The 16959-nt window shown below is 41.0% G+C and overlaps 2 protein-coding genes across 2 annotated transcripts in view; both read right to left on the minus strand.

The window, feature by feature from the left end:
- The window catches only part of LOC124803008 (ATP-binding cassette sub-family C member Sur), a 415616-nt gene that overhangs the window by 322050 nt on the left and 76607 nt on the right, over positions 1–16959 (minus strand). The window lies entirely within an intron of this gene.
- Positions 667–4898, minus strand: LOC124803018 (EH domain-containing protein 3-like). Its single transcript, XM_047264129.1, has one exon. It carries the CDS (start codon positions 4797–4799, stop codon positions 3186–3188), a length of 1614 nt encoding a protein of 537 aa, XP_047120085.1. The 5' UTR covers positions 4800–4898; the 3' UTR covers positions 667–3185.

Here is a 16959-nt window from a genome sequence, read left to right on the forward strand (position 1 = left end):
AACTAATATATCAGTTACTGTGAACTCACTATTTTGTTGTGCATCCCCACCAAATTGTAGAAAAAGCACCAAAAATTGTTTACACCCAACTTCCAAATTTTTATGTTATTGGATTAAGGCAGCTATTATGAAGATGTTCTTCAAATCCTTGCCTCTATATTCAATAGATCAGCAGTGTCCACTACTCTCCAAGATCCATGCATTCCTACTGTTATAAAACATATTAGAAAATTCCCAAACACACTGACAACTGGTTTTCTGAGGATACTAAATAGAAAACATGTAATATTTTGCAGATTTACTGGATACATTATTTGCAGAGCAAAGTTATGTGAAAATAACTTCTGCTCCAAGAACTGAGATATGAAACCCCACCAATTCTGAAGAAATTTCTGTTTCCAGTTACCACAGTGACAACAGTATTTAAAGAAACAATCTGTACAGGAATACCACATTGCTCCAATAAATTTACAAGTTGTTACATATACCTCTCCAGAATTCTATTAAAATGAAGCTTCTTTAATTCGGCACATTCATTTGTTAATATCAACTAATACACTTCTCTCCATGTATAAACTGTAGTTTTTTGTAGCACTTTGTTACAAACACTATGATAGTATCAAAAGAAATCCTAATGAGCAAATAGGATAGCATTAAAACATAGTATTAAATAAATAAATAATTTATTGAGAATAAATTTTACAATCTTTGGCTTGATGTCTCAAATGATCATACAAAATACAGGAGATTCAATATTTTGTGCTTTCGTACCACAATTACACAAAAGCTAATGTGAAGAAATCTTTAGCAATGGATGATGATGTTTGGTTTTGTTGGGCACACAATTGCGCTGTCATCAGTGCCCATCTTTAGCAATGGATTCACACATTACAATGTTTCAATCATTGTATTACATTCTTCATAATATCTATGAAAAACACACACACACACACACACACACACACACACACACACACACACACACACACACACACAGTGATCACCATAAATGTATCAGATTTTATTGACTATACTGCAAACAACATGTATTCAGAAGATGTGATCATACTTCATACATACAAAAGTATCACCAACACAAAAATTCCAGTGCAACACAAAGTTTAAAAACTGTGTTGGAAAGTACTACATGAGGCCTGATAGGCCAAATATATGACAACAACATTCATAGTATGGTAGGTCGAGTGATTTTCATAAGAAAGGGCAACTCCAGTATCTTTTCTATGTATCTATCTACCTATCTATTTTGTTACTGCAATAGGTCCAGATGGTACAGTTTCACAGACTGAGTTTTGGCGAAACTAATATGATAAAATGTAACTAAAAATATAATCACTACTATCAACTGTTGTCTACAACACTACTGAACTATCACATAATCAGTAGCCCTCATATTTGAAAAATGTGCTACAGATATGCAAGAAGTATGTTGGAACACTTATCTAACACGACCAAAATATTTGCTAAAACTCAATAAAGTGATATTTAAAGAGTAGGCCTATTTGCTAGCAACTCAAATACAGAACACACTGTTAAAAAATTACTAAAATATCAGGTTCTGACAATCTAAAGACAATTCCAGTATGATTATTAAACAACCATCCTGCCTTTATAGCAGTACCAGTACTTTATGTGACAGTTCACACACACACACACACACACACACACACACACACACACACACACACACACACACACAGAGAGAGAGAGAGAGAGAGAGAGAGAGAGAGAGAGAGAGAGAGAGAGAGAGTGTTCAGTTATGTTTAATTATAATATGCACAGTTTGCGAGAAGCCAGAGCTGCTCCAAATTTCAACGTTTTTCTTTACAAAATGATGCTCCAGTAAATTTTACTATAGCCCGTACAACATATCAAATGTACAACTACTCTGTAAATATCGTATTCAAATGTTTATCACACCAAATTTAGCTTCACAAGTGGGGCGATATTATGTTGCGATGGAAACAATAAATAAAACAGATTATGAATTCCTCATCTGGTCGGATTGTCTTAATGTTTCTAGATTAGCAACACTAATTTGCTAAGAACATTTTAAGACAGCATCACTTACATGCCAATGAATTATGTGGTAATTCACATAGTTCTTAGAAAAGAAGGTTACTGAGAAATTACTGAGAAAGCATGGCAGCCTAAAACATGAGCAGAACAACACATTGGAAACTTTTACCTCTCGTTCTCTCTATTCAAAAAAGTGCAGGTACTTTTTGGCTGTCCATTGCTTGCTATATCAAGGATGTCACCACTTATGCCAATAGCTCATTCAAGAGTCTGCACATGGACTCTTGTTTCGTACTTGTAGCACACTCTTTAAAAAAGTACCAACCTTGCAGCCTTCTTTTTTAAACTTATTTATCACTGAGATTCCTGTAAATTTTGCTTTGGTAATACACTTTATTCTGAGCAGTTCTTTACGATTAAATATACCTATCAGTCAACAATATTCTTCTAAAAATATTTACAATAATGCGTAACATATACCTCAAAAGGCTAATACAATAACTCGTCATGGTATAGTGACAGTAAGAGAATACATAATAATCTTCATAATTATGAATAACAAAAATATAATTTGTAAAAAACATAACAAGAGAAACATTATTTACTCAGAATTTTACCAGTACACTGGCTACAAGTTATATCAAATAACGGAAATAAGCATATATATTCTTATAGGAAGGGCACCAGTGAACAGAAATTTTTACAATCACAAATTTACTATTTAAACATAAGTTTCACTCATTCTTCACATAGACAGTACTCATGGCTTGTCTAATGCTTTAAGTATCACCAGATCACAGCACTCTGTTAATGATGGAGCACATACTATTTTTACAAAACTAAGCTGTACACCTATTTAAAAATCCTTTTTGCACCCATATTAAATCTTTCCAAATGAAATTTCCGAGTGCTGACTCAGTCTCAGACCACTGAGTTTTCATTATGGGAACTAAAGCACAATATCTGCTAGCAGAGTAACTTTTGTATTTTCCTTCACAAGTTTTTAGTGCCAGTCATTAAAATCTCTTTAAAACTTATGCAAAACTATAAAACAGCTTAGAACATTGTTGCTGTGTACCTTTGATATTGAGAGTGTGTTTACGACAACCAACGCAATTAAACTGCTGTATTTACATGCACAGAGACACTCAGTTGAAGCTCCTCTTTGAAGGTGGCACTAGATGACTTGGGAGTTCTGATGGCAGATCATGACCATCCACTTTAATGGCAATTAAATGCATTGCAAGGGCAAATTCATCCGAATCTAACGCACCATCTTTATCAATGTCTGACAGTTTCCATATTTTTGAAAGAACTGAATTTGGCAGTTTGGATTTCACCATTTCAGTTTTTGCTTTTGCTCCTGTAACTTTACCATCCACAGGACTTAATGATTCAAATATTTGGTCATACTTATACCTATCTTTATTAACAATCCAGTCAGGCTCGCCTGCTCCAGCATCCACTCCTTCACCCTTTCTGTAGCCAAACGGTGTCACTGTGTCCTCCAAACCTTCCAGAGCTCCATTCTCAACAGGTTTCTCAGATATATGGTTGTGTAGTTGCTCTTCTTGAGGAATCATTGCCATCAGTCTTGATATATCTTGAGCAAGCATTTTATTTACATTATCTATCAAATTGTGTTTCAGTGACTGAAATTTACTGAAATCTTGATGAGCAAGATTTTCTTGCATCCTTTTAATGTCAGGAAAATCCCCTGGTGAAATCTGGTGCTCCCTTTGTAAACGTTCATAGATCTGATTCAAATTTTTAATGAGATCTTTTTTCTTGCTGTCTTTACCAAAAACTGGTGGCATTTCCTTTTTGAGCTCACTAATAATATATGCGTGAACAATGGCTAGCCGAGCCCTTTTGATAAGATCATTAAGCTTCCTTAGGGCAGCATTTCTTGGCAGTGACTGAATGTCAAGAAATAAATCTCTTTCTTCATCTTCAAATAATCTTCTGTTCACGTCATATCTCAGTGGCTGATCCCAGAACGAGCCAATATACACTCTAGCTACTTCAGGCGTTTGTAAGACCTTTCCCAACGACCACATCAAGGCACCATAAACCCTCATTAATTGTTGATGGTCAACCATATCAGCTTTATTAAGGACTATTCTAATTTTGTCATCATGTCCACGCAAGGCTTCAATAGACCTCCTAAATTCATCTGAAATATCTAATTTATGAGCATCAAAAAGAAGAATTATGCGATCGACACGCTCTGCAAACCATTCTAAAACACCTGTGATATCATAGCCTCTATCAACATGCTGTTTCTCACCAGACAATATTCCAGGCGTGTCTACAAGTGAAATGCCTTCAAGTACAGGACTGTTTAACATGGAACACTGAAATCTGTTAAGAAACGCGTTACCAAATTTCGTCAGTGGACGAAATTGTTTCTTTGGATCAACAACAAGTGCGTTTCCAGGAATAACACCATCCGTTTCTCCATGCATGACAGCTATAAATCTGTCAGTCGTTGGTTCGGGTCCAATACGTATACCCGGAAAATCACGTTCCAGGAGATATCTGATAAAAGTAGTTTTACCTGTCGAATACTGACCAACAAGCAGTATCATGGGTTTGGCATCGAAGTCCGGATCATCCAACTGAGGTGAATGAAAATCGTGGAAATGGTACTGCTGTTCCAGTGGTAATAGCTTCGTTTTATAAATTTTCTTGAGCCCTTCTGCAACAGTTTCAAACACTTCTTGTGTCTTACAATCATTCTTACTGAGCCAACTAAACATTTTCTTTTTCACGCGCGAATACGGCACGCAACACAAAATTTCACTATTCCCTGTCACTTTGTCCAGCTTCCTTTCACGACTGATGTGTCAGAAACACGATAGGTTGTGGTCACAGAACTTCCAACTAAACGCAAAGATTTTATGCACGATGAGCAGGCCTGCCAACACAAGCTGTTACTCGGCGCGCTTTACAGATGACAGCACTAGCCAGTGCTATGGCAGTTGCCGTTAAATATGTTAAGCGTTAAAAATAAAGGTGCTAATTAATTTTCGTGATACAACTAGAACTAGGAGATTTCCGTTAATATAAATAGAACTACACTTAGTTTGGATTGCACCGAAAACAACGATGAACGAAGGTGGAAATTTTATTGCAACGCATCGAGCACTCGGCGTTTTCACGCGTAATCTTCCATAATACCCCTTATGAAAACACTGAATGCTCTATTCTGTGATACATTGGATAGTGAAAACATTACTGAAGTACAGTGGAGACCTCTGCGTTCGTCTACGGCGACTTGTCGATAACATAAGACCACACTCACCGCATAGAAGCAACCGGTGTTTTGAAGTACTTTTAGCTGCACTCTAGCTATTGATTCCAATTTTACTGGTCACTGCTATTAAATACTTGGCCAACTGTACGGAACTTACAGTATACCTGTAGCGTATTTCTTATTACTCTACAGATTTAGTTAACGTGAACTGTCCCCTGTACAATGCAATGCTGCTTCCTGTAACATATTATCTCCCACGAAAAAGAAGATGAAAATTATTCTTATCCTTAAGAAACTGAAAACAGAACCTGAATAGAGCGCCAGCGCACGGTGTTAACAATAATTATTCTGATAATTGTTCTGATAAATGTTCCAGGCTTAGCGGTCCCCCGTTTGTCGGCCCCATCCCGGGGATGTACTCGGCCAACTGCCACCTCATCCTTTGGGTGGTCGTCCATGTTTAGAAATTTTAATTGGTCTTGTGGAGTCCATCCTTTCCACATGGTCCTTCCAATTTCCTTTTCTTATCTTCGTCCAGTTATTTATATCTTGAATTCTCCACTGTTTTCTTGTCGATTTATTTGATTCATTTGTTTCCTTGTCCCACATGGTTTCTCCCGGAACCTGTCTTACACTTAGTACCTTCATTTCCAGGCGAGATCTGATCAAATGATCACACAATACCATGAAATGAAGAAATTTCAGTTGTCCGTTCGTCCATCCTCGGAACTACTTATCCTGCTCCCACACAACAGGGAGTCTACATTTTTTGGCATAGACAGACTACAATCGTAAGATTTTTTTAATTCGGGAGTTTTCCTCGTACATAAGTTTTTATAACATCGTTTTTTCGAGACGAATACAAATTGAACTAGACGGTAGTTCAGTAGCTGAGACATGTAACTTCAATTTGTGAGGAACGCGCTTCAGATTCTCGCCGGACCTAAGTTTTCTTGATTCATTCACACATCATGTTGCGTAGATCCCATCACGTAGGACGACCTTCAGGATGTGGAAAGAGACAAGTCATATACTAATGGGCAGATGTAATCAGTGCAAGCTGCTTCTGTGAAGTATGTAAGAATAAATTATGACTAGTGTAATCTACTCATACTGACAATTATGGCAGTTACTTCAGATGTTTTTTCGTATTTTTTCCCTACATCAACGAGACGAAGGTTCGAATGCTTCGTCTGAAACGGCCGCCCGTTTCCCTGCAGAGTCCATATACTAGTACAATAAGGTTTGCGCTCCATCTTTAATGATTTCGTCATCGATGGCACGTTAAATACTAATGTTGCTGCCTTGTTACAGACAAAATAGCTCATGTAGTCATGGACTAAAAAATACAGAGGTGAGAGAATACATTTACGCAGTTGTCAAAGGTGACATCTGGTCACCAGGCCGGCGGAAAAATGCTGGAACACAAAAAAAGGCAAATATGGTCCTGTTTAAAAGACTTTGAAAAGTGCTGCCTCATTCGACTTTCCTCCAAACCATTAAAAATGTTCCCAAAAATTTTGGCATGCAACTTTCCTCTCATTCATACGAGCTCCCCTAAATGTAACTCGCTCACACCCACTAGTCGATCACTGTAAGTCGCTGATACCCATCCACCGCCACTTGTCCATTCTCACTCACTCATTCAGCCCAACTCACTGTCATTATTCTTTTTGCGTGTCTCTGTCACTGTCTCCTGTCTCACAGCCACAGTCTCCTTCATTCTGTCCTTCTACTACTGTCTCCTCTCACTGTCCTACTACTACTGTTCCCTCTCACTGTCACAGTTTGCCACTTGCTCTCTCTTACTGCTACTATCTCATTCATTCATTCCTACTGCTGCTGTTTCTTCTCACTGTCTCTGTCTCACTCTTATTCGTTGTCACTATCATAGCCTCGGTCTCTCTTTATCACTGGTTCTCACCCTCTTCCACTTTCTCCTTCTCTCTATTCCTTTCTCACTGGCACTACCTCCTTCACTATTCTCCTAGCGCTCTTGTGTCACTGTCAAATATGTCCCACGGCCAGCGTCTCCGTCTCTTTGTCTCGCACTGCCACTGTCTCCTTTGCTCTTTCTGTACTACAACCACCCTCTACTCTCTTCCAGTATTTATTACTTTTTCGTCTCTTTCCCACTGCCACTTTCTCCCATCTTAGCATAAAAGAGCATAAATATGTTCGCATGCCAAAAATTTTAGGAAAGTTTTGAAAGGTCCACAGGAATGTAGAATGAGACAGCTGGTATTCCACATTACAGTCAGAATCTTTTAAAAGGACTAGATTCGCCTTTTTTCTGCTACAGGAGGACATGTCACTCATCTGAAAATAACTTCACGAGTCACTAAAATTTTGGTGCCTTCCTTATATGACAGACAACGGCCTGGCTTTGCCGCAGTGGATACACCAGTTCCCGTCAGATCACCGAAGTTAAGCGCTGTCGGGCGTGGCCGGCACTTGGATGGGTGACCATCCGGGCCGCCAAGCGCTGTCGCCGTTTTACGGGGTGCACTCGGCCTTGTGATGCCAATTGAGGATCTACTCGACCGAATAGCGGAAGCTCCGGTCAAAGAACACCATCATAACGACCGGGAGAGCGGTGTGCTGACCCCACACCCCTCCTATCCGCATCCTCAGCCGAGGATGACACGGCGGTCGGATTGTCCCGATGGGCTATTTGTGGCCTGAAGACGGAGTGCTTTTACTTATGTCAAATTTAAATAACACAAAGGTAATCTTAACCCTCAGGCTGGATGTTACATGTACAAAAATTATACATTGCTTCTGTACTACAACACGTTACATCACTCTATAAAATACGTTTCCGTCTCACACAGGATTTTACTTGCGTATTTTACGAGTACAAATAGGGCAGCTTTGAACCTCCTCATCTCCGAAAAGAATAAAGGTATCAAGGAAATTGTCAAGGTTGTTAGAGATCGGGATCTTAGGAATATACCATACAAAATACAGCCTTTTACTGTGCATAGCCGTCTTGAAATCCGCGGCTGTGTCTTGGTACCCACAACTGAGGTGTATCTCGACAAAGATTATAATTTTTTAAAATGGGAAGATGGCGCTACTAGATAAATACCTAGAGAACACACGGGTAAAATTTGAGCAATTCTCTGAGGTCAGCTATTTAGATATCCGCTACTGACAGCAAAAAATGGCTAAGCCGCTTTTCCGTGTTTTCTCAGGAACCGCCCGTGAAATAAATGGTACATCAATAAGCCCCTTAAAGCGCACCGTAGACCACTTCCAAAGCAAAAAGAACCAAGCGATTTGCTCTATTTGCCTATGCTGGAGGATGCGTGTAATATTAAAACTTTGACCCTGTGCTGTACGATAGTTCCAGTAAAACGTTCCTTCTGTTGGGTATACAAATAGTCCCTAGCCCAAAGGCCATCCAAAACACGTAACCCTACCTTTCTATGACCAACAGAGCTTGCGGTATGAGGCCCCGAAAAATCTCGTTTCTATGCGCTGCGTTTTGAAACATACTGGTAGCGCATGCTGTCGCATGCGTGTCGATATACAGGACGGATTCAAACTCTACTTAAAAACTTTGAGAGAAAATTGAGATTTGTACGGTAAAAACAAAACAAAAAACAGTGTCCAGTGGTTCTGTGGGCCTTAACGCTAAAGCACAATATTAGCGTTTCCTTATCCTTGCTGGTACGACAGTTCTTTGGCAGGCGGACTGTGCGCCTGAACTTCGCGCCTCGCACATTACAGATAAAGCGCATGGGTTTCCACAATTTTGACAGAGTGAGACAGTCATCCGAACACAGATTATTAAAGTTACTCACCTTGCATTGACTTATAGCTCACCCACTAGTAGTGACGGGATATCCAACTGGGTCAATCGACTGTTTTCTTTTTTCGTTCAGTTGCGGTTTTGAGCCTAACGAAACAACCGAGTGAAACCATTCTCTGCGGCCACGTCGGCTGTTTGAATGTTTTTCACTCATTCTCCGTCTTTCAATTGTTTCGCATAATGTGATTCAACCGATTGACACAAGACTCTCACGTTCACCTCATTTGAACGAATGTTTTCACTCAGCCTCCGGGTAGATGTGTTTCTGATGATCAAAAGTACCCGGACACCTATTCATGGACGTTAATATGGCATTTGTCAACTCTTCGCCTGTGTGACGTCTTGAACTCTATTGGGGACACTTTCAATGAGGCGTCTTAATATCTTTGGAGGAACAGCAGCCCATTCTTCCTCAAGAACCGAAACCAAAGGAGGTAGTGTTACTCGACGCTGGGGTCTGCAACGAAGTCGACGTTCTAACTCATCGCAGAGGTGTTCGATTGGGTTCAGGTCGGAATTCTCTACAGGACGGTCCATTCTAGGAATGTTGGTGTCCACGAACCACTGCCTCAAAGATGCTGCTTTATGACAGGGAGCACTGCCATGCTGATACAAACGGTCTTTGTCTCCGAGCCGTTACTCTACAATACACAGTACACGGTGCTGCAAAATGTGTTCATATCCTTCCGCATTAAACGTTCTCTTCAGTGCAATCAGGGAACCACACCCTTACCATAAAAAACATCTCCACCGTATTTCACTGTTCGCGCTACACATGATGGCAAATAACGTTGTCCCGGCGTTCGCCAAACCCAAACTCTTGCCGGGTAGTGTGATTCGCCACTGCAAATCGCTCGTTTTCAGTCACCCACTGTGTTGTGGCGTCGCTCTTACGTCACCTCAAGTGCCGCTTAGCACTGACTGCAGAAATGTGGGCGGCCGGAGTGGCCGAGCGGTTCTAGGCGCTTCAGTCTGGAACCGCGAGACCGCTACGGTCGCAGGTTCGAGTCCTGCCTCGGGCATGGATGTGTGTGATGTCCTTAGGTTAGTTAGGTTTAAGTAGTTCTAAGTTCTAGGGGACTGATGACCTCAGCTGTTAAGTCGCATAGTGCTCAGCGCCATTTGAACCATTTTTTTAGCAGAAATGTGCAGTTTATGTGTAGCTGATAGCCAGCTGTGTCCCGTTCTTTTTAACTCCCTACACACAGTAGTTCTGTCAGCTGGACTGCTGATAGTACTTTGGAACTCATCAGCAATTCCATCTACTTATTTCATGCAATTTTTTACAATCACCAGTAGTACGGTAGGGGATCTGAGCACAATTTTGATATCAAATTGATATGCAAATTAACTATGTTGATCAATTAATTACCCCACCACCACCACACCCCCGCCACAAGATGACATCATGTGTTTCCCTAAGGCGGCACAAGGGTCCCCGAACACTCCCCTCCTCACCCCTCCCCATTCCGCACCTCCCCTATGGGTGGGAATTTCGAATTTTGGCGGGAATTTCGAATTCTGGGGGAGTTTCAAAAATGGTAAGAATTTCGTTGTGCCAGGGCTGTGCTGACGTCCCACCCCATCCTCTACCCGGTAACTGGTGGGAAATCTGGCACTCGAACCACTGTTCTGCTGGAAGGAAAACCCAAGTTCCCCCTCCCAACACACGAAAACTGCCCAGATGCAGGAGAGGAAGGTGAGGTTATTGTACTTTTTATTTTGGTTGGAAACCGCAGTAGAGATCGGTCCTAATTACGTAATCAATCATAAACATCGGCGCAAATTAAACAATTGTATGCATACTGCTACACAAAGAGTAGCTAAAATCGCAATGCAGCTTAAAAATTGATGATGCCATAAAACTGGTGTTATCCTCCAAGAAAAAATTTTCACAATATCACTCGAAACTAATGGTAGACGTACTCTACCCATCAACTACAAGATGGTGGAAAAAAGACTGAAGTGAAAGGCACTCTCTTTACTTTTTTTGGTCGGAAATATGTTCAGCTGATGAGATGCTGGAGCTGGACAGAGAGATATAAGTGTATCACCTGTAAGCCTACAACTGACGACTGCAGCTGTCGCTACTTGAAGTCGGAGTTCACTACAGACGCCTCCCCCTGCATTGCTCGACAATCACCCTGCAGCCTAGGTAATTGAAGCCAATATACACTGGCACAGCTGATGGAAAATGCTTCACTGTTCTAATCACGCATTGAAATAGTTGTGAATAGAAAAGCAGCACTTGGAATCGACGGGTCATAACGCAACACATGTATTGGGGAAAATCGCCATCCCCAAAGATTGCAACAGGAGAGAGGGACAGCAGTTGAACGTGCATTCTCATCGCTGTACGGTCAGGAACTAGCGAAATTATAGAGACTCCTACCACCCCTCATCCCCCACCTCCCACCCTGCCCTCCTCCACCTACGGTGGAGAGACGGCTTTTTTCAAACAGCCAGTTGCTACCACACACGGCGCATTTCTTTGTGGCATACCACCGGCGGACAATGCGCGGTTGCCGGTCGCACCCAGCCTGCCTTGGGGCGACGGTCCAGACATCGGCCCTTCGCTAACACAAAACGGTGTACACCCACTTAACAAATCTAGGTAGATGACGTCAAAGTGTAACTGGACCTTAGTTGGAACAACACACAAACACAGTAGGCCCGTTCCCAACACCTCCGGCAGCACGCGGTTCTGCGGGAAAAACACTTCATTGTAACAAAACAACCGTATTTAACGTCAACGCATCTCTTATGAACGAGCACAGGAAACCATAACTGTGACGATAATAAATGACCTCTTTCCTCAGTCCATTTTCTTTTAGTTTCATGTTCAACTGCAGAATACAATTCACATCTCTCTCTGCCCCCTGCCTCCTGTTATTTTGCGACATCCAGAGAAGTGAAAAAAAAAAAACTACACCACCGCTGCCAATCACAGATGACCAAACTGCAGAGGCTGGGCTACACACACCCTATACATGTCCACCTGCGTTGCAGAATGTCCTCATTGCTTCAAAACTGACATTGGAATAAAGAAATAGAGTGAATTTAAACTCCAAAGGAAAAAAAAGTCTATGTTAAGCGATTTCTTTCAGCTTGATGGACAAATTACATAGTTTCAGAGCGTCCCTCGTGTTTAAATCAGTGTCTGTAAATACATTATCAAGCAAATGCATATTATAAACATTTCAGAGACGTGAAATAAAATGAGAGAATGCAGCCTTTCACGTCATTTGTTCACACATCAGAAAAAAGACAATCATTTTGCGTTAGACAACAACAAGCTATGATTCAAAAGGATGATACTGTTTTGTATACTATGGCAGGTGCTGTTTTACCAATACGATGATATATCACATTGGCATTTACGAAACCAATCGTGAGAGTCTGTCTTGCAACAAGGCCTCCTATAAAATTTTACATCGTCTCTCTCTTCAGATACATCGAAAACAAATACTGTCTGCATGCTTACATTTGACATTTTTGCTCAATAACTTCCCTCTACCGATCTGCCTGTAAAGTTCCTGTCATCCAGCAGACAATCATTCACAATAGTAGCAGATTCTTGCATTCTAGTTTTGTAAGCAATTAGATCATTACAGTGTGTTTCACGCAATCTACTCACATGTCGGGAAAAACTCTATCATTTCTAGATAAGACAACGAGCTATAATTCCAGTGGTGTCTACATTACAATTAGAGGCTATGAAGAAGAAAATAACACAGAATTTGCGGTAACACCTATTTTCAAACACGCAGTCGTGACGATAATAATAAAAACAGGCATGATTCCATGGGAATAGATACTGCTGATTTCTATTAGTTTTATGAGCAAAATCGGTGTAGTTCTGAGAGAACTATCTGCATCCAAACTTTAACCAGCTATACCACTAGTTGTGATAGAACTTCCTATAAGATTTTACCACTTCTCCCTCTTCCGGTATATCGAAAAAAAAAAACAAATACCGTCTGCATGTTGACATCGAGCGTATCACATAAACACATATCGCTCCATTGTAGCATGTGGCCAGTGGTCGAAGTCGCTTGCACAGACCTGTGTAAAGTTTTGTCTATTGTACTGGAGGAAGACCATATCCAACAGACTGTCAATCACAAGGGAGGGTTCCTGTATTGTTCTTTTATAAAGACTTTAACACGTTGTTTTTCAGCTGCAACACATCAAAGCAATGTATGACTACAGCTTTGTACACTGCGATACATTTTGTTTTTCTGTCACGACTTCAAGGTCTGCGTTAGACGCTAAACCAACATTAACATGTTCAGATCCACATGCCCTCATAGAAAGCTGAACATTGCATGGTGTAAACTATGCAGTTCCCACAACACACAGGATGGTAGCAACAAAACATAGAGGCGATGTTCTTCATTGACAAAAAGGTGGAAGACATCACAGCACATGGAAACTGGAACAGTTTGTAGCATGTAGAGCGTTTTCAAATGGCTATCCGAATGTGATGACCTTCACAGTTAATCTCATCTTCCACAATGATGGGGAAGCAGATGTCTCGGTGTTCCGTTTTGAAGAGCATTGTTTCCTCGTTTTGCAGTCACGTACATGATTACTGTTCTGGTGTTGACCATCGCCAGAAGGTGCTATTCACAACAAGTGCGAGGTAGTAGAAATAAAAAGAGGTACTATTATCTTATTGGTGGAAGGAAAATGTGGAGGGCATCGCAGCATATGGAAGTAGGACGAGCCTGCAACACTGAAAAACACTTCCAAACAACTGTCTGAAGGTGATGACCTCTACATTTTAATCCCATGCTCCACAGCGACAAGTAGCAGATATCCAGTGTTCCATCACAGCTTTCTCCATCTCAACCAAATTATTTTAGTAAATCATTATGGGGTAATCAACAGCATATCAGTGGACATATGTAAATGAATAGCATACCAGTGGACAGTTGTATTATAATACACACTGTAGTTGATAGCATGATCAATTTTAGCAATTTTACCTGTTGTTAAGTAAATTCACCACCGTACGTTGACACATCAGAATGCTTTCCTAATTTCCGTATCATTGTTAAATCATCCCTCCACTACTTTGCAAGTACCATGTACTAGACTGCGAATGAAGTTAGATGACTGCAGTACATCCATTCGATCATACACCAAAATATACCAGACAGTGTCCTATATCGACGCAGTTAGGTTCTCCACATATTTTCAGCAAATCGATCATAATGCAGAATTTACAATTACGACCAGCCATATTTTCCTGTGTGGATGGACATCACAAAGTATTCTCGCATTTGTAGGATAGACTGACAGATACCCCCCCACATACACACACACACACATTGTCCTTGACCAATTTTCCCTGTAACACGGTCGCCAATTTAATCTGCAGCTGACCAGAAGTATAAGGGTTCTGTACCCCCTACATTCCACGTTTAGTGAAGGAACATGTCGAGCCGTGCCTTTCACTGCTGTTCACTGAAGACTATTGCACACCAATCTTACCCACAGCACCTATCCAAGTGCGCAAGATCTCTCCAGATGCGTGCATGTCGAGGAGGGTAGCATCCCTTACTGGTGTACAGTAGACATTAGAGTGATGCAGTGATATACCAGATGGTTAAGAATAAACGTTTGGTTTATGCATGAAAGAGCTCCAGACGGATGGAATTTGAAACATTTCACGTAAAAAAATGGTTCAAATGGCTCTGAGCACTATGCGACTTAACTGCTGAGGTCCTCAGTCGCCTAGAACTTAGAACTAATTAAACCTAACTAACCTAAGGACATCACACACATCCATGCCCGAGGCAGGATTCGAACCTGTGACCGTAGCGGTCGCTCGGTTCCAGACTGTAGCTCCTAGAACCGCACGGCCACTCCGGCCGGCAATTTCACGTAAATCAACTCTGTTATCAATTCTGAAGTATTTTTCCACTGTCTGGAGTTAGTACCAGCAAAAGTACCGGCATGAGGGAAATTATCATAGAGCATAAACACATACTCCTGTGGCTGCACAGTACTGCATCTAAAACTGCTATGTTGTTAAAGCCATATGTTTTCCAAAGTATTGGCCATGCGGAACGCAATGCTCTTAGTACTCTAACGCAGGATATACTTGTCCAACATCAGACATACACCCATCCTGCAAGTTTCTACCCCAATCACTATGACGACAAACCTTAAAATGGTAAAACTACTTATTTCTGCTCTACTCTGACCTGTACCCGCCGCTCGAGCTGCTTATAAACCAACTAGAAAGAAGACAGGAGACTGTTGTTCTGTCCATTAGAAAATTAATGGATTTCATACGTCTTTTCAAGTCGGAAAAGTACGTAACATCAGTCACACTTCGCGCGTCAGCCGTGCTTATTATTAGTAGTAGTAGCAGTTTTGATGGATGCGGCTAGGCCCCGCTAGGAAATAGCAGGAGGAGAAAACGACATGAAATTTTCTATAGTTGATACATTGATTTACCATCCATGCCCTGCTGCATGAAAATGCACACGAAGAAGTACCAACTTTTTACGAGGGAGTAAGCACCAAGATCAGTAGCCAAAGGAGATGTAACAGTCTGATTGCTGTTTACAATAGCATCGCCACGGCTCTGGTAGCATTCCTCTTGCACAAAGAAGTCCTGGTCTCATGTTCGGTAGTTTCGCTCATGTGTTGTATAATATAGCAAATTTGTCCTAACACTACATCTCTCGAGTACACCCTCCTCACACTATTAAAGGTGATGTATGTGGCATCAGTCCACTCTCCTACAGAACATTCTACAGAATGGCTTAAGTCTGATAAATCCATTAATTCTTCTCCTTAACACTTAAGGAATAACACTGCTTGTGAGACCAACCATAATTCAGTAATATCTATATTCGACTATCTTTATTCGACTCAGGATTTGGATACATATTTTTCGCCTGCTTTAATATAGCTCCTCTTTGTAATACTTATATCACATTTGTTGAAGTACGTTGTTGCGAAAACGCAAGTTCAAAAAATGGCTCTGAGCACTATGGGACTTAACAGCTGAGGTCATCAGTCCCCTAGAACTTAGAACTACTGAAACCTGACTAACCTAAGGACATCACACACATCCATGCCCGAGGCAGGATTCGAACCTGCGACCGTAGCGGTCTCGCGGTTCCAGACTGACGCGCTTAGAACCGCACGGCCACACCGGCCGGCGAAATCGCAAGTAGTTTACAGGAGGGGGGGGTTAAAACTGAATGCAGCCAGAGCATAATTTTATAACGCAGACAGAGCATAATTTTTAAGCTTTTCTCGCTCTTGAGCGTCCGGATACTTCAAACACACCTCGATTCCCCACATTTCATGGTACTTTTCCTCTAATTTTATGTATTCCAATCAATTCGTGATTTTACATATTTCATCATATTTCCATCAATTTTACATAAATTCCATCAATTTGTAGTAATTATAGCAGGTTTTCCTCGAGTGTTACTGATTTTATGTTATTTTTCGTATTTTTTTTCGGTATTTTTCCGTACGTTTATGGTCATATTGCTGGCACACCCATGCGTTATTTGATTTTATACAAGGATATATGCGTTTCCCATATACCACCCCACTAAAAAATCTTAAGAATTCACCTCCTCCCGACGATCTACATGCATGCATTTTGGATAGGAAATCATGAAAGGTATAGTAACACTCGCCTCATACCTAGATGAGGCTCAGCGAGAGGTGCAGATTGAAAACTCGTAGTCTGAAAACAAATTCGTGTACTGGTGCAACACGTGAGAGAGCTTGTCTGCAGACTCATGTGCGATGCACTCGATGGAAGCACAAAGTCTGGCACAGTTCTACTCGTTTGTTTGATTTCCAC

Source organism: Schistocerca piceifrons, chromosome 1, assembly GCF_021461385.2.
Source record: "Schistocerca piceifrons isolate TAMUIC-IGC-003096 chromosome 1, iqSchPice1.1, whole genome shotgun sequence".
NCBI classification, from domain to species: domain Eukaryota; kingdom Metazoa; phylum Arthropoda; class Insecta; order Orthoptera; family Acrididae; genus Schistocerca; species Schistocerca piceifrons.

Coding starts and splice junctions, on each gene's coding strand:
- LOC124803018 (XM_047264129.1), bottom strand. CDS start 4,799: ATGTTTAGTTGGCTCAGTAAGAATGATTGTAAGACACAAGAAGTGTTT.